The following is a 27334-nucleotide window of genomic DNA, read 5'->3' as shown; positions in this document are numbered from 1 at the left end:
AGACTTTATTGCCTTCCATCACAGTGAGGAATGTGGGCATTTGCTGTGGTGGATGTTTATGTTAACGTTTATGTGGTTGTGTGTCTTGTTGCTTTTTTAGTATGGCTGTATGGTAATTCGCATATCACTGTACCTTAATTGGTACACGTGACAATAAAAGACCTTTGAAACCTTTGAAACCTATGAATCTTGGGATTGCACTGGGTGTTTGTCATGGCTGTAATCAGCAGAATATATACACCAAGACCTCTGGTATAAAGGAATGCAGTAAGTCTAGAAGAGGAAAGGCAACAGTAACCAAAATAGAAATTAAAGTAATTGAGAATGAGGAATCATTGAGTGCAGAGGTTATGGAAGGAATGGATGAAGAATGTCTTGTAGGAAAAGTCAGGGTGGAGTTTGGCAATTGAAAAGCAAATATGCTTAAAAATTTGACCTACAAAGATAATTGCCCTACTTGAAGTGGGGCTGGCTAATGACTACGAATGCATCCAAGTTGTCACTTACATTATTTAAATGACTCCAAACCAGTACTTATTTTCCTTTCCATTCCATCTGCACTTTTACAGCGTACATGAGTCCTAATTATCACAAAGTGTGCTTTGTGCTTAACGCAATCATAGTTGATGCCAACTCGTTTCTAGTCAGAAGGACTTTAATAACGCTTGCATGAAGCGAAGAATCATTGTGTCATTGAAATGAGGTGCTTTCCATCTGACTGACAGTGTGCTCAATTAGCAGATGGTTCAAGAAATAGCTGGGGATAGTTCAATGTGTTGTAAATAACAAAAAAAAGTATTGGATATTTTAGCATCCATTCTTTCTCACTCACATCGTCGTAATGTCAAGAATCTTAAAGAATTCATTGCATTCGGGTTTTGCTTTGAGTTTCTGATGTTTTATCGATGGATGTCCTTGGTTTTCATTGTGGTTCCAAGGGCATTGACACTGTGTTAGCAGTCCATGTGGTTGCATCAGAAGAGGTGGCGAGGGAGTGCTCTAAGGTTGATGTTGTTGTAGGTAGTTTACATAATACGCTGATGCTTGCAGAATCTTTGCAACAATGACCCAAAGGGTCACATTTGCACCAGTGAAGACGATAGAGGCATGTGATGCTCATAGGCCACTACTTTCTGCTTCAGCACCTCCCCTTCCGCACCCCTGCTGTAAATGTAAAATGTCCTTCCTTCCACCTATCTTGCAACTAAACAACAACAGTGCTGTAGGCACCATTGCTCAGGCAATGGAGTAATTTTGATTTTATGATTTGTCTCCTCATTTTCATTAACTTCAGAAAAGATGGAAAGCTCCCTGCCAGCTTACTTGCACTGTATTACATTTGAAGGCTAGGTTTGTACCACATGCACTCCTCATGTGCGCATCCTAGAAACTAATAAATGTATGCAGGATTAATTCTATTTGTGGTCTTCAATATGTTATTCTTGCTCAACAAATTTCCTGATAGCACGGATGAGAGCTGCTGTCTAGAGAAATCAATGGTAAAGTTTAATTTCATAAGTTATTTTTGCAAGAGGTTTACCTTAGGGCTTTCAATGTATCTGATATCATTAATTCATCAATTACTACAGGGGGCGGATAAACGGGTCACATTCTCCGCGCCCTGCGGCCTACCATCGCTGGAGCTGGGACTGTCGTGAGCCCCACCGCGGGGCGCGTACTTACCATCGGAGCGGATCCCTTGCCTGGGACCGTTCCCACCGCGGCCTGCGGACTTACCATCAAGGGCTCACAGTCTCGGGAGAGGCTAGTCGGGGGCTCCAAAGCCGCAGAAGGTTCGTCCAGCCCCGACGCGACGTTCGATCGCCCGGCGCGGGGGAGCTGACATCCCCCCGATGCGGCAGCTGAACACCTCGACGCGGAGGGCTTGAACGCCGCTGGCTACGGGAGTCAAGACCGTCCCGTCAACGGGGCTCGAGGCCCCCGACCAGGAAGAACAACAAGGGAAGGACTTGAACTTTATTTTCGCCTTCCATCACAGTGAGGAATGTGTAGGAGTCACTGTGGTGGATGTTTATGTTAAAATGTGTTTTTTGAGTCTGTTGCTTTTTTAAATTGTATGACTGACCTGGCCAATGAATTTTACTACACCAATTGGTGTATGTGACAATAAATGAACCTTATGAACCTTATCATACTCACACCAACAATTGTGTAATTCTATTCATAGTGTGGATCCTTGCCCTGTACTGAGAACATATTTCAGAAGGTTTCTGTGGAAATGTGACAGCAAGGCTTTGGTGAACACTGAAAACAAACTGGGAGATAAGTTAGCCTGCGAGGGTCCTGCTCACGTTTGATATTCAACAAGATACTTCACTGAAAATTGTGGATGTCACTAGATTGCAGGTGAAGGCAGGATTGGACTTGGATGGAGTATCATTGGACTGCTTATTCTTCTTAAACTGCACACAAAGGTAAGTGAAATCTTTCAGAAAAGGATGCATAAAAACAACTGCTACACTAAATAAATGATTAATAAAAAGCATCTTGGTATTGGCAACTATAAAGGAAAAAAAAACTATATGAATGGCTTTGGAAATTTTGTTCGGAATTATATAACATTTAAGAGAGATTTGGACAGGTACATGGATTGGATAGGTTTAGAGGGCTATGGGCCAAGAGCAGGCAGGCGAGACTAGCGTAGATGGGGCATAGTGGTTGCCATGGGCAAGATGGGCTGAAAAAGACAGCCTGTTTCCACACTGTATGACTCCATGCTAGAAATCATGTTATTGTTATACAAAAAAATGTAAGGTTGTAATGAAAAATGTCTATGCTATAAATGAAACGTGAATAATGGTGTCATAAATGATAGTCGTCAAAAGTGAAGAAATATGGGATAATATCAAATTCTTCATTGGCCCCACTGCCACACATACCTGATGTTGGTGTCATGGGTGTAGCTGCAAGTCCATTCATATTCAAGGCTGCCATCTGCTGCATCTGTGCTGCTGCAAATGCTGCCATCGGGTTCAGGTAACCTCCCTGCGCAACTGACGCCATTATCGTTGCTTGTTGCTGCATCAACTATTGAAAAAGTTAAAAAAGCCGTTTGTTTATCTTTTTACTTTAATACAATCACTACAAAAATCCTGGAGGAAAATGCAGTTAGCCATGTTACTGTAGTGTATTTGTCTATTTTTGAAATGCATTTCATGGTCCACATATTAACAATGTTTGATGGCACTATTTTGATACAATGAGGTCTAAACTGTACATTATCCAGTAACTGCTGCAAATTGATCAGTGTGCTCACTTATTGTACATAAGGACTCCTTTATATTTTTACTTATGCATTATATTCATCATTTACTGTGTCTGTTTATTTGTTATTAACAGAAATTTATCTAGCTTGCATTACAAAGTGTAGATGGTTTATGCATGCAACCTATAATGTAGCTACCTCAACACCACTAACCACGCCCAGCCATATCAGTATAACTGTGATATCCTCCCCTTGTTCCTCCCTTTTGGTTCCAGTACGCCTGAAGACTAGATGCAGTCAGTGCTGGGACGTGTGTGACATGTGCTTTAATATAAGACTAAGTAATGGTCACAGTGTGTCAGACTTGCCTCCTTTTCACAAAGTGATTTCAAAATCCAGAAAAAAAATCCCATCACATTGTAGCCACGTTTTATAATTGCTCCTTTTAATCTATCCTTCATTACTCCCAATATTTTGGTTGTTCCCTTCAGTATTCTCTTAGAAAATGCGAGATCCTTTCCGTATTGTAGTGACTATAATCATATACTGTATAGCGGAGTGATTTGCATGAGCGGTTTAGAAAATGACAGGATTATTTCACCTTTAAGGCTCAAATGTGGTTCCTTTACTGAGATTTTATTTTCAATTACTGCCAGTGAACATTGTTATCTTCATCTGCTTGTCGGTCAGTACAGTACGCCACAGGAGATCCTTCTTCCCTGTGGCTATCAAACTGTACAACTCCTCCACCTTCTGTCAAGGGGACTGACTCTCCTCCCACTACCCCCCCCCCCCAACAATATTTGCACATCCCCAATCCTTTCCACTCGTCACTTTAATTTCATGTTTCATGTATTTTGTGTTTTATGACTGTTGGCAGATCAATTTCCCTCCTGGGATAAATAAAGTCCTATCGTATCACATCATACCAACATCATCAGATCCATTCATTTAGCATAGATTTTTTTTTCATTTAAATAATTTCATTTAAATAATTAAATATTCTGCATGCGCATGAAATGTTTTATATTTCTCTTTACTGAATTTCATCTGTCGCTGGTCTGCCCAATTCACAAGAGTCTTCACATCTCCACTGGAGCTTATCCTGTTTAACTTTCACGTCTATCACATCCATTAGGTTTGCATCATATGCAATCTCAGCCTCTGTGCTTGTGGCTGCACCCATCCCCTCCAATCCCAACACAACCCCAAATCTTACGTTGATGCCAAAACTGTTTTCTGTGAAAAGTCAAATAGTAATATTTCTAACTCTATTGTTTTCACTGCATAACCTTTTTCTGAGTTCTACTCATCAACCATTGTGACCTATTTCTGTTCACTATTTCATCTTTATATTTATCACCAACCATTTCAGAGAAATGTAACAGTAGCCCAAGTAAAATCAAAGTAAGTAACATGTGTGGTGTGGCACCTCCCTGGGATTGATCTTGATATTGGGTGGAGTCTGTGCAGAGTTAGTATATTCTCCCCATGATTAAATTGGCTTCCTCGCGTTGCCCAAGAATGTGCTGGTAGATTAATTAGCCATTGTAAGTTGTGCCACACTGTGGTTAAGTGGCTAAATAATCAAAGGGGAATTAACAAGCATATACAAGAGAGAATGTTGCATTTTGCAGGGAGAAAGGGATGTGGGGCAGATGGAACTGATAGAATTGTTCTGCTGGACATCAGCATAGATCCCTGATGGGCTGAACGGCAATCATAAATGTATCATAATACATAAACAATGCAAGAGCCTATCCTGATCAAGCTCGAGGCAGCCTCAAATAACAGCAGTGCAATTGACTGATAACATTTCCAGTCATTTCTCCTTTCGTCAGCTAAGAATCTGAGGGTCCCGAGAATTATTATCTTTAATTTACACAGCTATTCGTCATATAGTTGCAACTCAGTGACGTTCTTATAGTTCAAGTAAATCATTGCTTTCCTGCACAGTGAATAATGAAATTGAAAACTAATTTAACACTCCACTGCCTGTTTAGCATCAGTTCCTCATATCCTTGCAGATCCCTGACGGGATCGATCAAAGTCAGCATGGATTTATGAAGGGGAAATCATGCTTGACTAATCTTTTGGAATTTTTTGAGGATGTAACAAGTAGAATAGATAAGGGAGAGCCAGTGGATGTGGTATATCTGGACTTCCAAAAAGCCTTTGACAAGAGCCCACACAAGAGATTAATGTGCAAAATTAGAGCTATATGCTTACAGTACTGCCTACTGTATCTATAAGCATACAGGTACAGCAGGCAGTGAAGAAAGCTAATGGCATGTTGGTCTTCATTGCAAGAGGATTTGAGTTTAGGAGCAAGGAGGTCTTACTGTAGTTGTACAGGGCCCTGGTGAGACTGCACCTGGAGTATTGTGTGCAATTTTGGTCTCCTAATTTGAGCAAGGACATTATTCTTATTGAGGGAGTGCAGCATAGGTTCACCATGTTAATTCCCAGGATGGCGGGACTGACATATGGTGAAAGAATGGGTTGACTGGGCTTGTATTCACTGCAATTTAGAATGATGAGGGGATCTTATAGAAACATGTAAAATTCTTAGAGGAATGGACAGGGTAGATACTGTTTAAGAATAAGGGGTAGACCATTTAGAATTGAGATGAGGAAAAACATTTTTATCCAGAGTGTTGTGAATCTGTGGAATTTTCTGCCACAAAAAGCAGTGGAGGCCAATTCACTGGATGTTTTCCAGAGAGAGTTAGATTTAGCTCTTAGGGCTAAGGGAATCAGGGGATATGGGGTAAAAGCCAGAACGTGGTACGGGTTTTGGATGTTCAGCCATGATCATATTGAATGGCGGTGCTGGATCGAAGGGTCGACTCCTGCACCTATTTTCTATATTTCAATCCCCACTTCAGTGGATCCACATAATGATTAAGGGTAAAGATGAAAAATGTGGTATTAACTCTGTTACTCTATCCACACATGCTGCCTGACTTGCTGAATACTTCCTGCATTTTTCTATTTCAGATTTCCTGCAACTACAGAGTTCTGAACGAAAGGGAAAGTCGGAAGACCACATGCCAGTTTTCATTGTTGGGTCGATGGTGGAGAGAGTTATCAGTTTCAACTTCCTGGGCGTTACTATATCAGATGACCTTTCCTGGGTCAAATCACAAGGAAAGAGCATCAGCGCCTCGACTTTCTTGGACGTTCAAAGAGATCCAGCATGAAGCTGTTCCTGAACTGGTGGTGGAGGACTTCAGGCTTCTGTGTTCGTCTTCTCGATGCAGCTCCTCATCTTGATGCTTTCAATGGAGGGGAGGGTTGTGCCCATGATGGACCAAGCTGAGTCCATTGTTCAATACTTTGACCCTGACACCACTCAATGCTCTGACAAACCTCGACAGATGTGCTGTAGAAAGAAGGTCCTGACTGGTTGCATCATGGTCCGTTATGGCACAAGGATGCAAAAGGCTACAGAGAATGGTGGACTCAGCCCAGCCCAGCCCTCCCCTCCATCAAAGGCATCTACGTGAGGGGCTGCATCAAGAATGTGGCATCTATCATCACTGGTCCCTACCATCCGGGCCTCTTCTCACTGCTAACAATGGGCAGGAGGCATAGGAGTCCCACACCATCAGGTTCAGGGACAGCTACTTTCCTACAACTCTCAGTTCCCTGAAGCAAATTGCACAACCTTAATGCTACTTAAAAACAACAGAACACTACAGTCTACCAGTCTGAAGAAGGGTTTCGGCCCGAAACGTCACCTATTTCCTTCGCTCCATAGATGCTGCTGCACCCGCTGAGTTTCTCCAGCATTTTGGAGTACCTTCGATTTTCCAGCATCTGCAGTTCCTTCTTGAACACTACAGTCTACCTATTGCCCGACCATGAGCTTTTTTTCTAATTGCATTTTGCACTGATGTCTTGTTTTTTTGCACACTCTCCTTTCTTTAAGAAAAATTATGCGTTGCTTAAGTCTGATTTATGTACAATCTGTTTTTTGTGTATTTGTCTGAGTCCATGCACCTGTGATGCTGTGGCAAACAAGATTTTCATTGTTCCTGTACATTGCTGTATATGTTCGTCAGACAATAAACTCGTGACTTGAATTGCACTTTCATTTTTTAAACGTTACAGGGATATAGCTGCTGTATTCAAAGAACAGCTCTCTACTGTTTACCTTCAAATCATGGATGCTTAATCCATTGAGTACAAGCTGTACAATTACATTTTCAAATGTAATAAGTAGATGCAAACAGAAATAACACAATAAGACTATACAACAATCTTTTTTTTTTCACAATCTTCTTTCCCATTGGGTCCCACTATGTAATATTCTATACTCTTCATGTGAAAGTGTCTTACATGGATATTGCAGAGTAATATTTTGGGAAAAATCTTTTTTTTTAAATATGCAAGTTCAATATATAAAGTTGCAGTAAAAAGCTGGAATGCAACAAAAACAATCTTCAGAAAGACACCCCAAGTAGGCATTGTTATGAGAGGAGCATTTCATGGTGGAGAACTGATAGTTTGTGGTGGTCCTTTAATGTTTAGGCTGATGGTGAGGTGATTGCAACAATACCCATCAATCCTATAATCCAATTGTATGAATTGGAAGGCAGCGTGGCCCCTGCCTTTGGGGTGGGAGATTGCAACCTTCACGTGGTCCGCCCTGTTTCAACGAATGCAATCATCCCGGCGTGCACAATCAAATAAGATCAAACAGAACAAGTTGTCCTACAACTTTAGGCTGTGCACGCCATACGCAAGAAGAAGAAGCCCCTGGCTTTCTGCTGTTGGGAGAGGTACCACAGCTGGATTGCATGTTCTGCATTGGTGGACTCTTCAATTGGTCATAGTCATACAATGTGGAAACAATTCCTTTGGCCCAATGCCCATGCTGACCAACATGTCCCATCTACACTGGCCCCAACTGCGTGCGTTTGACCCATACCATGGCACTCGAGGAGAAGGCTCTAGAAATCGTGGGTGCATTGGTGATCATTGTCCAATGTTCTCTCACCATTGGATCAGTTCCTGTGGACTGGAGGGTAGCCAATGTAAATCCACTTTTAAAAAAAGGATGCATAGAGAAAAGGGTGAATTATAGACCAGTCAGCCTTACATCGGTGGTGGGGAAGCTGCTGCAGTCGATTATTAAAGATATTATAGCAGCACATTTGGAAAGCAATGACAGGATCATTCAAAGTCAGCATGGATAGAAAACTGGTTGGCAGACAGGAAGCAAAGAGTAGGAATTAACCGGTCCTTTTCAGAATGGCAGGCTGTGACTTGTGGGGTGCCACAAGGCTCAGTGCTGGGACCCCAGTTATTTACAATGTATATTAACAATTTACACGAGGGAATTAAATGTGAAATCTTCAAGTTTGCTGATGACACAAAGCTGGGTGGCAGTGTGAGCTGGGACGAGCGTGCTATGAGGCTGCAGGGTTACTTGGATAGGTTGGGTGAGTGCGCAGATGCAGTATAATGTGGATAAATGTGAGTTTATCCACTGGTGGTAAGAACAGGAAGGCAGATTATTATCTGAATGGTGTCAGATTAGGAAAAGAGGAGGTGCAATGAGGCCTGGGTGTGCTCGTACATCAGTCACTGAAAGTAAGCATGCAGGTACAGCAGGCAGTGAAGAAAGCTAATGGCATGTTGGATCGCAAGAGGATTTGAGTTTAGGAGCAAAGAGGCTCTACTGCAGTTGTACAGGGCCCTGGTGAGACACCACCTGGAGTATTGTGTGCAGTTTTGGTCTCCTAATTTAAGAAAGGACATTATTGATATGGAGGGAGTGCAGCGTAGGTTCACCAGGTTAATTCCCGGGATGGTGAACAGACATATGATGAAAGAATGGGTCGACTGGGCTTGTATTCACTGGAATTTAGAAGGATGCGAGGGTATCTTATAAAATTATAGAAAATTCTTAAAGGATTGGACAGGCTAGATGCAGGAAAAATGTTCCCGATGTTGGGGGAGTCCAGAACCAGAGGTCACAGTTTAAGAATAAGGGGTAGGTCATTTAGGACTGAGATGAGAAAAACATTTTTCATCCAGAGAGTTGTGAATCTGTGGAATTCTCCGCCACAGATGGCAGTGGAGGCCAATTCACTGGATGATTTCAAGAGAGGGTTAGATTTGGCTCTTAGGGCTAAAGGAATCAATGGATTTGGGGGAAATGCAGGAACAGGGTACTGATTTTAGATGATCAACCATGATCATATTGAATGGCTTGAAGGGCCGAAAGGCCTACTCTTGCACCTATTTTTCTCTGTTTCTATCCCTCTAAACCTGTCCTGTTGCAATAGTCCCTGTCTCAATTGCCTCCTCTGACAGGTATTCCAACAGAGAATAGAAAAGGTTTATTACCTGACTTGAGTGATGGAATTGTCATAATTCAGTTCTTTTAAAGGGAATAAACTTTTCATTTTTGTGGTTTAAGACGTGCAGGTGTGTAGGTTAATTGGCTTCTATAAATTGTCCCCAGTGTGTAGGATAGAACCAGTGTATGGCCTGTGAGGACTCGGTAGCCTTGTTTGGGTCAATCTTCCAAAAGGTAATAGATGGCAGTTTAGAAGCACAGCTGATAGAGCTGCTACAAAAATCCCGTTTGGCACATTCCCCACATCCCTGGACTGAAAGCACAAATTCCCTTCTTTCTCCTTGAGTGGCCCTACCTTCTACCTGGTTACCCTCTTGTTTTTAGCATAGGTATAAAAATATTTAAGATTTTGATTAATCCACTTTGACAGTCATTTCATGGTCCCTTTTAGCCCTTCCAATCACCCGCTTAAGTTCTCTCCTCCTTTCTTTGTATTCCTCAAAGTCCCCATAGGATTCCATCCTCTTAAACGTAGCATACACTTTATTTCTCTTCTTTTTTTGTCCTAACAATGTTTTGTGCTGCACAGGAAATACAGTAACTGCATCACAATCACACTTCAGGAAATGTTATTTTATATTACTGATAAAACGAATTGTTCCAGGCAAAGATGAAAGCCATTTCATGACATACTTTTTTTTACAAGAAATAACCAGATTTACAAACTCCAGCAACTTCCATTGACAAAGTACATTTAATATAGTGAAATATCCCAGCACATTTTAGCCCAGATTTATTAAACAACAGTTGACATCCAGCCATATACAAAGTTTATATGAGATGCAGGGAAATCTCTGAGATACGGGCTGCAGGTGATTCAAGTCAGCAATGGGATCCAAATCAAGGCATTACTGGACGTGCAAGAATGATGTTAAATGTGACTCAATGCGGGTGGTTTTAGTATTTGTTCCACATGCACTGGAATTTACACAGTGTTTCTTTCCCAGGAGATTACTGGAAAACCCTGGGGCAAAGTTGTGAATTATTATTTATTCTCGTGTCACTATGGGCTGGCTCCCTGAGCTCTTACTGAAGTCGCAGTTGGAGACTTGTGTCACCCTGGGAAATTCAGGCCCTAACCTTCTATCATTTCCTCATTTTTTTTTTCCAAATTGTGTTTGCTGGAAAGTAGTAATAAGAATATAAACTGGGTGAGCATTTATTGTAATTGAAGAGATAAAACAGATGAGGCTTGTCATTGGTAACTTGTTTGAAAATGTTTCTTGAATTAATGGGAGGAAAGATAAATTTGCACAAGACTCATGGTCATATTATACAGTTCAATAAAAGATGCAAATACACTGTCACATTTGCAACTGGGTGAAGTGCATCGAAGGTGGTTGTGTGGTGTGGGAGTCCGATTTAATTTGTAAGTGCCAAAGCCAGTGGGGTATGACTCTTGCTCCTTGAGGGCATCTGATAATAGCTTGAGTTTGTATTGGGTGCACAATAAATCCAGCCATTACCAACGTTTTGAACCTCTTTAATGGATTATAAATGAACTCTTCAGTGAGGTTGAAGTTACTGTGTGCAACAGTGAAAACGTATACAAAGCCCACTAATGCACAGTAGGTACATTAGTCTTAATGGCACCTGTACCCTCTGGAGATAGAATAGGTTCAATGTACAGATCAGATGCTCATAATATTATTAACTTGCTTAGGGCTTGTTAGAAACCAATTAATGATGAAAGTACAAATTTTCACATGGTTGCTTTCCAGTTTCATGTGACTGCAATAACTGTGCCCTGGCATTCCCTCTCACTGTATTCCTCCCCCATCCAAGTCGCACTAGCTTCTCATTTTCATCCTACAAATAGCTTACAATGGCCTGTTCCCTTTATCTTTGTTACTTTTTTGCATAGCTTTTATTCATTGTTCTTTATCTCTCCACATCATCGTCTATATCTCTCGTTTCCCTTATCCCCAACCAGTCTCGACCCAAAATGTCACCCATTCCTTCTCTCCAGAGATGCTGCCTGTCCCGCTGAGTCACTCCAGCTTTTTGTGTGTATCTTTGGTTTAAACCAGCATCTGCAGTTCCTTCCGACACAACTAGTTCATCACATTCATTAATCCTGCAGCACAATGTGCGGAGACCACAGGTTTCCTGAGAAATCACATTTATCCTGAGAGTCAAATGTCTATTTGTACTTGTGACTTGGTGCCAGTACCTGGTAGCCAATTTTCACCGCGTCTGAGTTCTTCATTCATGGCTGCTTAGTGTTATTCACGCAACATGAAGTCCTTTGCTGTGAGGGTATTGAGAGGGAAAGAGAGCGATGGGAGATCGAAAACTGGGAGATCACCTGGGCGAATCGTGGGATCCATCTTTCTTTTTTGGGAATTTTGGGGATGGACATAAACTTGTTAATCTTTTGGTGTAGATTTACTCCAGTCACTCTGGGCCGTGGGTAATACACAATCTACAGTTGGCGTTCTTTACTTCTCTTTTATCACAGGTAGTCACAGTAACAGGGAAACAACACAAGTCTCCACATGTCCTCCTGGGAACTTCCTGTGCTACTCAAAATAAGTCCCCAATTCAACAATTGCCAGTAGGAACCAAAATTAATGTGGGGCGAGACTGGCTATCCAAAATCCCATACAATAATAAGAACATAATTAGTAGATGGGCTGAATGGCCTAATTCCGCTCCTATTACTTATGACCTCATGACCTCAGTCAAAAAATAATAACTACAACAAAAACTACAATAATGCTGTTCAGTGAACAACAAAAATGCAATAACTAAACTAAAGAATGTGTTAGTATCTGCTACATCAAATGAGAAAATGAATAACATTGAAGCTTTTTGAAGGTCTCCTCAAGTGCAGTTATGTCGCATGATGTTGGCAGCCTTCAAGGTGCAATGAAAGGCTCACAAGTTTAACATTTCTGTATTTTTTGTTCTCTAATTGATTTCAGGCTCAATATGCCTAGTAGAAAGAGGGGAAATTGGGAGTATCAAAATTATTTGGTTGTCAGCCAGTTTCATGTCTTTTGATTATTGCCTTTCGTACGTCCAAATCAGTGGCAAGAATTGTGACTGATGTGTGTGCATGCTTGACAATGTTGTAATTACATTTACTGTTAGGTATTTCTGCACAGGAAACTGTACATGTATTGCATCTATGTGTCTGTGCAGATAAGTAGATAAAGTTAAACAGGTGTACAAAATGTTATACTGCGGAGCACAAATGAACTGTCTAAGATGCCAATCCTCGTCTGTGACCCGTGTGACTTTACCTTTAGGCAGAGGAGGGATCGTGGTAACAAAATGGAGTGTGAAGTGAGGATAAGAACAGAAGCGAGGTGAAGCCCACTGATGTCTTGAGTCCAAACTCACCAAAACCTCAAAACCCCCTGCAATCAGTCTGAAGAAGGGTCCCGACCCAAAATGTCACCTATCCATTTTCTCCAAAGATGCTGCTTGGCCCGTTGAGTTACTCCAGCACTTTGTGTCTATCTGCACCAGAACCTCAGGTGGTTTGAAACCAAATCCATAGTCAATCATAGAGGGATCATGAAATCCAGTTGGTACTGCAGGCTGTAAAAAGGTCAACCAAACATGGAAAATAGAGTCACCTAATGTTTCCAGAGGTTTTGGGGAGACCGGATAGAATACGTAACATTCTGAGAGGCTTAGATAGGGTAGACCAAGAGAATCTTTTTCCTGGGATGGAAATATCAAACACTAGAGGGCACAGCTTTAAGGAGAGAGGGGCAGAGGTAAAAAGAGATGGTTGGCGCATTTTCTTTACACAAATATTGGTGGGGGCGTGGACACGCTGCCAGGGGTGGTGATGGAAGCAGACACGATAGTGGCATTTAAGCGGCTTTTTGATGAGCATGTGGATATGCAAGGAATGAAGGGATATAAACAATATGCAGGCAGATATAAGTTGGGCTTGGTGCTCAGTGCAGTCATTGTGGGCCAAAGGGCCTGTTCCTGTGCTGTACTGTTCAATTCTAATATTTCACATGTATAGGTAATTCAAATTCATGTGCTATGGCACTCCGAATGCTTGACAGATAATCTACCTGTGAGATCTGGTATGCTCTCCAGTACACTTTGCTGTCAACATATGACTATAACTTAAATTAATTAGATACTTGGTAACTATGTAGCAATAATAGATCTTGAAAATAAGTGATCTGTTAGCTTAACATTGAAGCTTAACATCTGTTAGCTAATATTGAAAAGACTAGGCTTGTAATTGACAAGACTAGGCTTGTAATCACTGTAGTTTAGAAGGATGAGGGGGTTCTTATAGAAACATATAAAATCATAAAAGGACTGGACAAGCTAGATGCAGGAAAAATGTTCCCAATGTTGGGTGAGTCCAGAACCAGGGACCACAGTCTTAGAATAAAGGGGAGGTCATTTAAGATTGAGGTGAGGAAAAAAAATTTCACCCAGAGAGTTGTGAATTTATGGAATTCCCTGCCACAGAGGGCAGTGGAAGCCAAGTCACTGGATGGATTTAAAAAAGAGTTAGATAGAGCTCTAGGGGCTAGTGGAGTCAAGGGATATGGGGAGAAGGCAGGCATGGGTTAATGATTGGGGATGATAAGCCGTGATCACAATGAATGGCGGTGCTGGCTCGAAGGGCCGAATGGCCTCTTCCTGCACCTATTTTCTATGTTTCTATGTTTCTATGTAACATCTCCCACCCTGACTTAACATATAATCACGACTTACAATGTCTATATCTAAATATTGCTAAACATGTGCACTTAGAGTGATTATTTTTATTTTACCCAGTTGGAGTGTGACACATGAGAAGCATAGGAAGCTCTTAAGTTGGTCTCATTTTGGCTTTAAAATAAGAACGACTCCTTTTTTTGAAAAGGAAACATCCTTTGCAACTTTCGCATTGAGAGCCAAGAATTGACTCCAGTAGAATTGTAACAAAACAACAGCATCCATTGAAATTCTCCAAATGTAATTTTGGCATAAAATTGGCAGAGACCTCAGTGAATTGGGTGTTTACTCAATATCACTGGTGTTTCCATTGACTTTATGTCAGGGAACGGCAGAAACTCTACAGAAATTTCTGCTGCTGCGTTCTAATTTGTTGATGAAAGTAGAAGATCGGACCTATGGTTTCAGCTACAAATCCTTTTTATTTTCATTAGGGATAAAGGAAACATCTCCTGGGATTAACTTCACTCTTTGTCTGCTCTAGCTTTTAAATCTTAACACCTGGTTTATTCTCCATCCTCTGTTACATCAGCTTTTAACTCCTACAATTTCACAGCAAGCTCTCTGAATTTTAACTTTAAGTATTAGTGCAAAATGTACAACAGCAGGTGGACAATTAGATATTCTTCTGAGAATTTATTTTAGTTTAGAAATACAGCATGGAAGCAGGCCGTTGTTCCCACCGAGTACGTGCCAATCAGCGATTCCCCGTACATCAATTCTATCTTATACAGCAGGGACAATGAACCTACAAAGCTGTGTGTCTTTGGGATGTGGGAGGAAACCGGAGCACCCAGTGGTCATGGGGAGAACGTACAAACTCCATGCAGACAGCACCCGTAATCAGGTTCGAATCCGGGTCTCTGGCACCGTAAGGCAGCAACTCTATCACTGCACCACTGTGCCAGTTAGCTATTGTGCGAGAGGTTTGATGGATTTGCAGGTAATCATTTTATGTTATGAAAATATCATTGAAAAATATTATCAACGTTTTTTTGTTTTCGTTCCCGGAATTTGTACTCTGACAGCGTGAATTGTAGTCTGCCCATGTCCTTCCTGACAGATACAGCACTGTGTTTCTGTATCTAAAGATTTCCTGTCGTCGCATGGGGAGATGATTAGTGCCCTCTGAATATCTCTGCGGAAAGTTGCTGCTGTGAGTGAAGAAGGCGGTGACTTCATTTCATAAAGGTTGGGAAAATCAACTGGTTCAACTTGTCTGAGGTGGTACAGCTCATCATTAACAATCCTGCGTGTGTTCTCAATATAGATAACATCTGCACTATGAACATTGAAGGTATCCAACCGTAAGCACTTTGCACAAATGTTATTAAGGTCAAGAGCTCATCCAGCAAAGGTCCCAGCAGTGATACACACATGTGGCTGATCAACAGTAATTTAACTGGAATTTAGCAAGATGAGAGGGGATCTTATAGAAACATATAAAATGATTATGGGATTGGACACGTTAGATGCAGGAAACATGCTTCCAATGTTGGGGGAGTCCAGAACCAGGGGCCACAGGTTAAGAATAAGGGGTAGGTCATTTAGAACCGAGATGTGGAACAACGTTTTCACACAGTGAGTTGTGAATTTGTGGAATTCTCTGCCTCAGAAGGCAGTGGAGGCCAATTCACTGGATGTATTCAAAAGAGAGCTAGATAGTGCTCTTAGGGCTAGTGGAATCAAGGGGTATGGTGAGAAGGCAGGAACGGGATATTAACCATATAACCATATAACAATTACAGCACGGAAACAGGCCATCTCGGCCCTACAAGTCCATGCCGAACAATATTGATTGTGGATGATCAGCCATGATCTAATTGAATGGCTCGAAGGGCCAAATGCCCTACTCCTACAACTACTGTCTATGTATCTATGTATCTATATATCTATAACTGCAACAGCATGATGCAGGACATTTTATCACAAATAATGCAGTTTTTAAATACACATTCAAATTACAGTTGCTGCCCATGTGATTTTAAACCAAACAAATTGCATTTTCAATTGGTGCTCTGGAAATGTCTAAAAGTTGAAGACTAAAGACATTTACATTCCAACTGTGATTTTCCATTCATTTATCAACCAAAAGTTGTAAAGGTTGAGATGTTTCCTGCGCAATTGAAAGTTTGATGATTAAAAATCATCGTGCACTGAGACAGCCAAGAAGGTCTGAAGAAGGGTCACGGCCTGAAACGTTACCCATTCCTTGTCTCCAGAGATGCTGCCTGTCCCACTGAGTTACTCCAGCTTTTTGTGTCTATCTAAAGTTAAACATGGTCAGGTACTAAAAATAGTAGTTTGACCCATTTTTCACACTGGATTCCATTTTGGATCGTGATGTGCCAACATTTTTCATGCTATGAAAATGAATTCTAATTTGCGATCAAGGAACAACATTTAGTTAACCGATAAAGTACCTCCAAGCACATTGAAATCCACAATAATTCTCAACACGATGCGCCCTGCAACAATGTGCTCTCAGTTCTCTATAATACTCATTATACACTCATGACTGTGTGGCCATATTTGGCTCTGACTCCATCTAAGATTTTGCAGATGACACCACTGTGTTGGGCTGGATCATGAACAATGACGAGATGGAATACAGGAAGGAAATAGAGAACTTAGTAACATGGTGTCAGGACAACAACCTTTCCCTCAATGTCGGCAAGATAATGGACATAGTTATCGACCTTAGGAAGTGTGGTGGAGTACATGCCCCAATCAGCATTGATGGTGCTGATGTGGAGATGATTGAGAGCTGCATGTTTCTTGGTGTTAATATTATCAATGGTCTGTCGTGGACCAACCGCATTGAAGCCACTGCCAAGAAGGCTCACCAATGCATCTACTTACTTAGGAGACTAAGGAAATTTGGCATGTCTCCAATGACTCCTACAAACGTGAACAGATACACCTTAGAATTAAAACTATTGTGATGAGTCACGGCTTGGTTTGGGAACAGCTCTACCCAAGACAGTTGCAGATGTTGCCCAGTGCTTCATATAAACCAGACTCGCCACCATTGATTCCATTTACACTTCAAGCTGCCTCAGAAAAGCAGCCACCATAAGATTTGTCCCATCCCAGTCATTCGTTCTTATCCCTGCTCCCGTTGGACATAATATACAGAATCTTGAAAGCACGCACCACCAGGCACAGGAATATCTACTTCCCCTTTGTTATCGGGCTTCTGAACAATACTTGCATAAGAGAGGATACTGCCCGATATCCCACTGCGGACATTGGACTGGTGTTGGACTACAATGCTGAGAACCATATTCCACACTCTGTATCTTCCCCTTTGCCCTACCTATTATACGTGATTTTGGCTTGATAGTACTTGTATAGTATATCTTTATTGTCATTTTCCTGAGTACTCACATACCCAGAGGAAACAAAAAAACGTTGCTCAACCAGTGTCCATTCAGTGTGCAGTAAAAAATAAATAGAAATAAAAATACATATATCATGAACAAATGAACACTCTACTCTCTACTAAACATCAACAGGCGTTCCGATCAGCAGCGGCACGACAGTGGCTTTGCTGCAGTGTGTCCAGGTTGATGGTTGGTGCGCGATACTTTGACAGGGGGCAAAGTCCGTTTATCAGTCTTATAGCCTGCGGGAAGAAGCTGAGGAGCATCCTGCTGGTTTTGCAGCTAATGCTCCTGTACCTCTTCCCAGATGGCAGGATGGAGAATATGTGATGCGATGGGTGGTAGGGGTCTTTGATGATGGAGATGGCTCTGCTGATACATCTCTTCCTGTATATGTCCAGCAGGAAAGGGAGTGGAGCACCAATAATCCTGCTGGCGGTCTTCACAATCCTGTCTAGTTGGTGCCGTTCGTATGCCTTGCAGCTCCCGAACCAGGAAGTGATGCCGTTGGTTAATGTGCTCTCGATTGTCCCCCTATAAAAAGTTCGTAGGTGTGTAGTGGGGAGACCTGCTTTACGTAGTCTTCGGAGAGGGTGTAGTCGCTGCTGGGCTATCTTGACCAGTGCTGTTGTGTTGGTCGTGGACGTCAGGTCATCTGACAGGTGGAGTCCTAGGAACTTCACGCTGCTGACCCTTTCCACATCAGCTCCATCGATGTGCAGAGGTGTATGGTGTTGTCTTCCTGCCCTCCTGAAGTCAACCACCATCTCCTTAGTTTTTCCCACATTGAGAATGAGGTTGTGGGATTTGCACCATCCTGTGAGCAGCTCCACCTCCATCCTGTACGCTGACTCATCATTGTCACTAATGAGACCCACCACTGTTGTGTCATCAGCGAACTTGTTGATGAAGTTGTTGTTGAGTCTAGCAGTACAGTCGTGTGTAAGCAGACTAAACAGCAGGGGGCTTAGGACACAGCCTTGGGGCGAGCCAGTGCTCACGGCTATGGTTTTTGATGTCCTACTGCCCACCCTGACTGTCTGCTGCCGTTGCGATAGAAAGTTCAGGACCCAGTTACATGTGCCAGCATCAACCCCCAATAGCTCCAACTTCTCCACCAGCTGCTGCGGAATGATTGTGTTAAAAGCAGAGCTTATCTATTTAATTTGTCTATTTTTTCTAATTATGTTCCCATTGACCTCATGATTTTAAGCAGGTAACCACAAACTGCAATCACACAATGAAGGACTTTTTTGATGCCCAGTTCAATAAAATAATCAATCATACAGGAAGATTCACCGCAATTTTCATGGTCCGAGTCTTTCCTTCAGGTTCTTCCTTCCGGATGACATGTCAATACGCAGAAGATTGAGGACATGTGCCATGATGCATGATATATGCTAGTTGACTGCACAACAACTCATAGAGTAGCCGGACTCCCTAACACGGTTTAACCCTTAGATGGCTTTTTTTTTATTACCACCGTGTTGTCATCACTTATCTTTAGAATCCACACCACACACTGTCCATGTTACACAATCCCTCACAGCTTAGCATCTTCCCCGAACACTTGCCACTTCACTCGCCATAATCGCTCCCCCATCCTATCCCAATGAGTTATCACTTGGACCCCCACCATTACTTCTTCTTAACCTTCTTTACATATCACCTGGCCATCTAAGATTCCTCAACTGATGCTCAACCACTGACCTCTGGTTTATTATTGGTACGTGTATCGAGGTACAGTGAAAAACTTTGCTTCTGCATGCTATCTAATCAGATCTGTTAATAGGTAGAAACAAGGAGCAGCAGATGCTGGCTTACCAAAAAAAAGACTGAAGTAAAGTCTGAAGAAGGGTCTCGCCCTGAAACGTTACCCATTCATTCTCTCCAGAGATGTTGCCTGTCCTGCTGAGTTACTCCAGCTATTTGTGTCCATAAACTCAGCGGGTTGAATTTCATCCCTGGAGAACATGGGTAGGTGATTTTTCGGGTGAGGACCCTTGGTCAGATAATCCTGTATTTAAATATAACCAAGTCAAACTCCTGAACAAGTGGTGGCGCAGAAGGAAAGATACAAAATGCAGAATATAGGTCAATACATTGTAGAGCATCGGTTCCATTGATAAAGTCCAATGTCTGCAATGGGGTATAAGTGAATCAGACACTATCCTAACTTATGTGAGGACCATTCAGAAGCCTGATGTGGCACTGGCTGTGGCAAAGCGATGGCAGACCGTCGTCTGACACACGAGCGAGTGAGTAGCCTGCTAACAGTGGGGAAGAAGCTGTTCCTGAATATGGTGGTGTGCACTTTTAAGTTTCTGTTCATTTTGCCTGGCAGGAGCAGGGAGAGGTAAGATTGACCAGGGGAGGAGGGGGACACGTGTTTGACTATGGTGGCTGTGAAGTGTGAAGTGTTGACAGAGTCAATAGTGGGAGTCTGGTCTGTATGATGGACTGGGCTACATCTACAACTCTGTGGCGTCGGGGTCACCAGTTGGAGAATCCACTAAATCTCACGACCGAAAGTAAAGGACAAGCGACACCAAGCTTGTCAAACACCTTGTGCCTCGTTCAATAAAAATCTCCTCAAACTCCTCATGTACAGAGAAGTCCCTTATGCCCTCTCACCTCGGAGTTTGAATCTCAGCTCTCGACCCTCATGTGACGCTGCTCGTTACTAGGCAACAGGAACAAGCTGTACCTAAAAGCCTAGTGGGCATGAAGTCGGCACAACTCCTTACAATTTCCTGAGGATATTCCAAAGCCAAGTTGTGATACCACCTGACAATAGTGCCTCTACGGTGCATCTGGAAGCTTGTTAGAGTCATTGGAGACATGTTGAATTTCCTCGATCTCCTAACGATCTGTTGATTTGCCTTCTTGTCTGTCGCATCAATTGGTTGGTCCACGACAGATCTTTAGTAATATTTACTCCAAGGAACTTGGATGCTCTCAACCATTTCCACTTCAACACCATTGAACTATTGATATTAATTGGGGCATGTGCTCCACCACATTTCCTGCAGTCGTTAACTAGCTCCTTCATATTACTGATATTGAGGGGGAGGTTGTTGTCCTGACACCATGTTACGAAGTTTTCTATCTCCATCCTGTACTATGTCTCATCGTTGTTCATGATCCAGCCTACCAACAGTGGTGTTCAAGCTGAATTTGCCCGTGCAGTTGGAGTCTGAGACTGAGCGAGGGCACCAGTGTAGAGAATTATTTTGGAGGTGTCGTCATCAGCTATTCTCACTGATTGTGGTCTGTATGTCCGAAAGTCCAGGATACAGTGGCTGAGGAGGGTACTGACTTCTAGATCCAGATGTTTGGAGATATGCTTGGATGAGGTTATCGTGTTGAAGTTGGAGCAATTGTTCATGAATTGGAATCTAATGTAGGAGTCCTTGTTGTCTAGGCGTTCCTGCTATGGACCTGATGCAAAGGTAAGCAAACTGCAGGGGATCAAGGCTCGCTGGGAGGTTGAAGTTAATTGCGACATCACCAGTCTCTTAATGCACTTAGTGATGGTAGATTTCAGTGCCAATGGACGGTAGCCATTAAGGCATGCCACCTTACTTTTCTTTGACGGGGATAAAAATGGTCTCCTTGAAACATGTTGGGACCTCAGAATGGAGTAGTGAGAGGTTAAGGATGTCTATGTCATGTCTATGAATATCTTTGCCATCTGATCCGCACAAATCCTGAGAACATGGCCATGGACTTCATCCAGCCCAGTTATTCACTGCAGATTCACTCTCAGGAAGGCCGATCTTACATCTGCTGCAGTAACTGTTGGTACAGGTACACCTGAGTTTGGTGGGTGAGTCCGCCGACCTTCTCTTCAAAGTGGTAGAGAATGTAATGAACTCATTGGGGATGGGACCTTCCAATCCTTGCTGACTCTTGCTCCAACCCAGCAACCACCTTCATTCCCACCCTGTTGACCAAACCTGAACTCTGGAATAACAATTCTCCATCTCTTCCATGCCGCATGCCTTCATCCTCCATGTCCTCTCTGCCTCCGCATCCCAGGCCTGACCCATAACTATGACCTCGCTGATTTCCTTGACATACCTTGCGATGGTCGAGTGTTCATAAGAACGGAAGTTGAGAATGCTCAGATACTACTACATTTTGTGGGACTGAACTCTCAAACAAAGTTCGTGGAAACCAGCACTTCCTCCAACATGAACCCATATCAATTCGCATATAGAGCCAACAGGTCAGTAGAAGACACAGTCAGGGTTACACAAAAAAGCTGGAGAAACTCAGCGGGTGCAGCAGCATCTATGGAGCGAAGGAAATAGACAACGTTTTGGGCCGAAACCCTTCTTCAGACTGATCGGGGGCGGGGGTGGGTGGGGACAAGAAAGGGAAAAGGAGGAGGAGCCCGAAGGCTGGGGGATGGGAGGAGACAGCAGGGGGACTGAGGAAGGGGAGGAGACAGCAAGGACTAACAAAATTGGGAGAATTCGATGTTCATGCCCCCGGGGTGCAGACTCCCCAAACGGAATATGAGGTGCTGTTCCTCCAATTTCCGGTGCTGCCCGCTGTGGCCATGGAGGAGACCCAGGACAGAGAGGTCGGAGACGGAGTGGGAGGGGGAGTTGAAGTGCTGAGCCACCGGGAGGTCAGCTTGGTTATTGCGGACCGAGCGGAGGTGTTCGGCGAAACGATCGCCCAACCTCCGCTTGGTCTCACCGATATAGATCTGCTGACATCTAGAGCAGCGGACGCAATAGATGAGGTTGGAAGAGATGCAGGTAAACCTCTGTCGCACCTGGAACGATTGCTTGGGTCCTTGAACGGAGTCGAGGGGGGAGGTAAAGGGACAAGTGTTGCATCTCTTGCGGTTGCAAGGGAAAGTGCCCGGGGAGGGGGTGGACCGAGAGGGAAGGGAAGAATTGACAAGGGAGTTATGGAGGGAGCGGTCTTTGCGGAAGGCAGATATGGGGGGAGATGGGAAGATGTGGCGAGTAGTGGGGTCACGTTGGAGGTGGCGAAACTGACGGAGGATTACTTTTTGTATGTGCCAGCTGGTGGGGTGAAAGGTGAGGACTAGGGGGACTCGGCCCTTGTTGCGAGTGCGGGGATGGGGAGAGAGAGCAGTGTTGCGGGGTATGGAAGAGACCCTGGTGCGAGCCTCATTTATGGTGGAGGAGGGGAACCCCCGTTCCCTGAATAGTGAGGACATTTCAGATGTCCTGGAGTGGAACGCCTCATCCGTGGAGCAGATGCTGCGTAGACGGAGGAATTGGGAGTAGGGGATGGAGTCCTTACAGGAAGCAGGGTGGGAAGAAGTGTAGTCCAGATAGCCATGGGAGTCAGTGGGTTTATAGTGTATGTCGGTTAGAAGTCTATCACCTGCAATGGAGATAGTGAGGTCAAGGAATGGTAGGTAGGGAAGACACAGTCAACCTGGCCATCCATCACACTCTGCAACACCTGGAAACCGCCAACACTTACGCCCGCATCCTGTTCATGGACTTCAGTTCTGCATTCAACTCCATCAACCCGGTCAAACTCTTCCATAAATTAACAGACATGAACATTGACCCCTGCATCTGTCACTGGATCCATAGCTTCCTTTGGAACAGCCAACAAAGGGTGAAGATACACAACACCACATCTCACCCTCTGCACCTCAATACAGGAGCCCCTCAGCGCTGCGTCTTGTCAACCTGGTTATTCTCACTCTATACAAATCAACTCACACCCCAGTATAGTTCAGTCAAAATATACAAATACGCAGATGACACAACCATCATAGGTCTCATCTCTAACAACAACGAAACAGAATACCGCACTCAAACACACAAAGCAGTCACTTGGTGCACAGACAATAACCTCCTACTCAACACATCAAAAACCCATGAACTTATCATTGATCTCAGACGTAAGGCACAACCCAAGACCCCCCTACTCATCTCCGGCGAACCCATATCCACCACTGACTCATTCAAATTTCTTGGCACTCACATAAGCAATAACCTCAAATGGAAAATCAATTCAGATCACATTTATAAAAAAGCCAACCAAAGACTCTTCTTTCTCCGTCAGCTCAAGAAGTTCAGAGTGAGGAAACATCTCCTAATCCGATTTTACACAGCCATCATCCAAAGCATGCTCACTTCATCAATAACAGTTTGTTACAGCAGTTTAGACACTCACTCCCGTAATAAACTACAGCGCATTGTCAACAAAGCATCCAAAATCATCAGCACTTCCCTCCCATCAATAGAATCACTCAATCTCAAACGGTCCGTGTCAAGAGTGAAGAAAGTCATTTCTGATCCCTCCCACCCAGCTCACCACACCTTCCACCTGCTGCCCTCAGGGAGGCGCTACAGCTCACTGCCTGCCAAAACATCACGATTTTAAAACAGTTTCTATCCATATGCAATTCGAACTCTAAACACTCTATGATAATATCACAAAGCCACCACGTGCATGTACTGTATACTGTATGTTGTTTGTGTTTTATGTTATGTTTGACAGGAATCAGCCTATTGTGTAACATCCTGTACTGAATATGAATTCCACCAGCTTGACTGTGTGGTCATTAAATAATCTGAATCTGAATCTGAATTGCACACCCTGTCTTTTCCAGGGATATTCAATTTCTTGGTAATAGACTCTTGCAATGAAACTGCAGCTATTTCTGATGACAGACTTCACTGTGGCACCAAGTGGAATAGCAAATGTCTCAGATACAGGTAATGAGATTTTACAGATGCAAAAGGAATCAAATAGGTTATGGAATGCTTCCTCTGTCTGAAGGAGCAGAGGTAATGCTGAGTCCAAGCACATCTTCATTCAGTTCAGGTCAAGTCACAGTGAAAGTACAATACTTGTTTTCTGTGGAGTGTAAAAAGAGATAGTCACAATTCTACTGGTGCCAAATGTCACAGCAGGGGAGTCACAATCTTAAAATTAGATCAGTGGAACTTTGTTCACTGAAATGATGCGAATTCTGGATCAACTAAAATGATCTAAACTGAGATAGTAAAGAAATCAAAGGATAACTAAGTTAATTGTATACAGCGGATGAAAGATCCACCACAAATGAATGGTATCATGAAACAGATTGACGAGATGAATATCTCAATATTCCTAAGTTTTCAATTAAGTATGTTTTCCATGTGGCCGGCGTAATTCACAAGAACGTATTACTAGCTTCCTTTGTTAAACTTGATTAACTGACCTGAACGTAAAATTCTGGGTACACTTTGACTGTGCCATTTAACATTAGTCATTGTTGCTCTTGCCAGTGGCTCAGTTGCTAATCACTCATTGAACTATGAACTACAAACTGCCTTGGTTGCACCAAGGACTTTGGGCTTTTTGTAGTAATATTGGGGTTTATAATTTATTGACCTTATTTAAAAAACCATATATGTTCTCTATGAATACTGAGTTTAGAGTCGTTATGCTGCTGCAAGTAAGAATTTCACTGTTCCGTTTGCGGATGCTATGACAATATGACATTATTGACTCGAAGGTACTCCTGCTCCTAAAGATATGTTTGTGGGCTTAGATCCCCATTCTGATGATTTGAATCTTGGTCAATGCCAACTAAGAGCCTTGCGATCTGAGGTTATATATTTTTCCTTTGTTGTATTGAAAAGCAGAGGTGTCATCTCAGTGACCTGGCCAATGTTTATCCATCAATCAACAGCATTAAAACAGATTATTTTGCCTTTACCACACTTACGTCGCTGTATCTCGTTTCCACAACTGATTGTTTTGTTTCATTCATCATTTTAAACATACCTCATACATTGCAAAGCAGTTAGGGATATTTATGATGTTCTGAATGATACCAGATAAATCTATGTCCTTCATCTTTTTTCTTTCTTTTCACAATACAGCTGGCCCCACTTTTTTTACATGACTGCAAAATTTATGCATCCCTAATTATTTCTCTATGCCAACAGTCTCCAGAATTTTTTGGCATCTTAAAGACATTTTTTTGTTGGATACTCCAACATATTTCTGTGGAAAGAATTGCAGACCCAAAGATTTTCTGTGCCACATCACGAAGCCTGGTAACCACACTTTTATATATAGGATTTATGAAGATATTTTATTGGGAAAGACCTACTGTAAAAAGAAAAATAAATATTAACGCAACCATAACTAAAATCAAACATTAACTGAATCATTACTGCAATCATACATTAATAGCTTTAAAAAATTGTAGAGAGCAGAAAATTTAAAGCTTTAGCATTTTAATAAAAAAGCACATGCACTGTTAGAAGAAAAAATATTAAAAACAGATTCAATATAAAATTGTTAAATTGACCATTAAACTGTTTTCAAATGAAATCATTTCAAGCCACAATACTATCAAAAGCTAACCATAAAAATCAACAAGAAAGTGATCTTGTCAGTTTATGAGTATAGTTAAGGTCATAAAATTATACAAAGCCATGCAGTATAGAAAGGTGCCATTCAGTTCATCGCATCTATGCTTGTTCTTTCGAAGAGCACCTTAGTTAATCCCAGTCACCCATTCTTGCCCATATTCAGGTATGTTTTTTTCATGTATTTATTGAATTGCTTTTTTTTTTTAAAGCTATTGCTATTATCTTGTCATACCATTATTCCATATCACTAAATGCATGCCGTTCAGTCGTACATGACTTTGTAAACTCAGTGTGATCTCAATGTCCCAGCAGTTAATTCTGTTGAGGAAACAATCAAGCTGTTCTTGTAGAAGCCCCTTTACTGCCTTCTCAGGTAACCGATATTGTCTAATACATACATCCCTAGCAGTGTCATCCACATCACAAAGACAGACTGAAAGAGATTGTCCACAACCTCAATCTAGGACCAAAACCACGGAGCTCTGTATCTGTAGTACCATCTCCAGCTGCCCTCTATTCTTATTTACACCAAATCTCCCGCATTCCCTCATCTATGAGAAAGAGCTATTATTGTAATTGCTATTTTGTACCTCATTTATAGTGAGATTGATCTCACAATGCAGAAAGTTAAGGGAATTTAATGTATTCAAAAATATGAAGGGTTTCAATAATTGCCAATGAGGAACCATTTTGAGGGATGTAGTCTTTTTAATTTTCCAACTCACTTTGGTGTCATAGAGTAATACTGCACGGTAACTGGCCATATCCCTCTAAACCTTTTCTATCCTTGTACCTGTCCAAATGTATTTTGAATTGTATCTGCCTCAACTATTTCATCTGGCAGCTTATTCCATCCACCCACCACAATCTGTTTGAAAAATTTGCCCCATGTATTCGTATTAAATCTTGTCCTAATCTCCTTAAACCCATGCCCTCTAATTCTCGATTCCCCTACCCTAGGGATGATACCATGTGCATTCACTCTATCTATGCCCTCTGTGATTTTATATATCTATACAAGATCACCCATCAGCCTTTTGCGTTACAAGGAAGTCCAAGCTGCCAAAACTCTCTCGATAGCTCAGGCACTTGAGTCCTGGCAACACCCTCATAAATATTCTCTGCACTCTTTCCATCTTAATTACATCCTTTCTATAGTAGGGTGACCAAAAGTGAACACAATTTTCCAAGTGCAGCCTCATCAACATCTTGTACATCTGTAAGTAATATCCCAACTTCTATTCTTAATTAGACACAGACATTC

General features: G+C 42.3%; 1 protein-coding gene across 7 annotated transcripts in view; it reads right to left on the bottom strand.

The window, feature by feature from the left end:
* celf4 (CUGBP, Elav-like family member 4) overlaps positions 1 to 27334 on the bottom strand; it is a 1152430-nt gene that overhangs the window by 120581 nt on the left and 1004515 nt on the right. For all 7 annotated transcript variants that reach the window (XM_055632378.1, XM_055632399.1, XM_055632405.1 and 4 more), the window contains exon 7: positions 2901 to 3048. In XM_055632378.1, coding sequence (XP_055488353.1) covers positions 2901 to 3048 — 148 coding nt within the window. The remainder of the gene's footprint in view (positions 1 to 2900; positions 3049 to 27334) is intronic.

Source organism: Leucoraja erinacea, chromosome 1 (assembly GCF_028641065.1).
Source record: "Leucoraja erinacea ecotype New England chromosome 1, Leri_hhj_1, whole genome shotgun sequence".
Taxonomy (NCBI): Eukaryota; Metazoa; Chordata; class Chondrichthyes; order Rajiformes; family Rajidae; genus Leucoraja; species Leucoraja erinaceus.
This window is presented reverse-complemented; position numbering and strand designations above follow the sequence as displayed.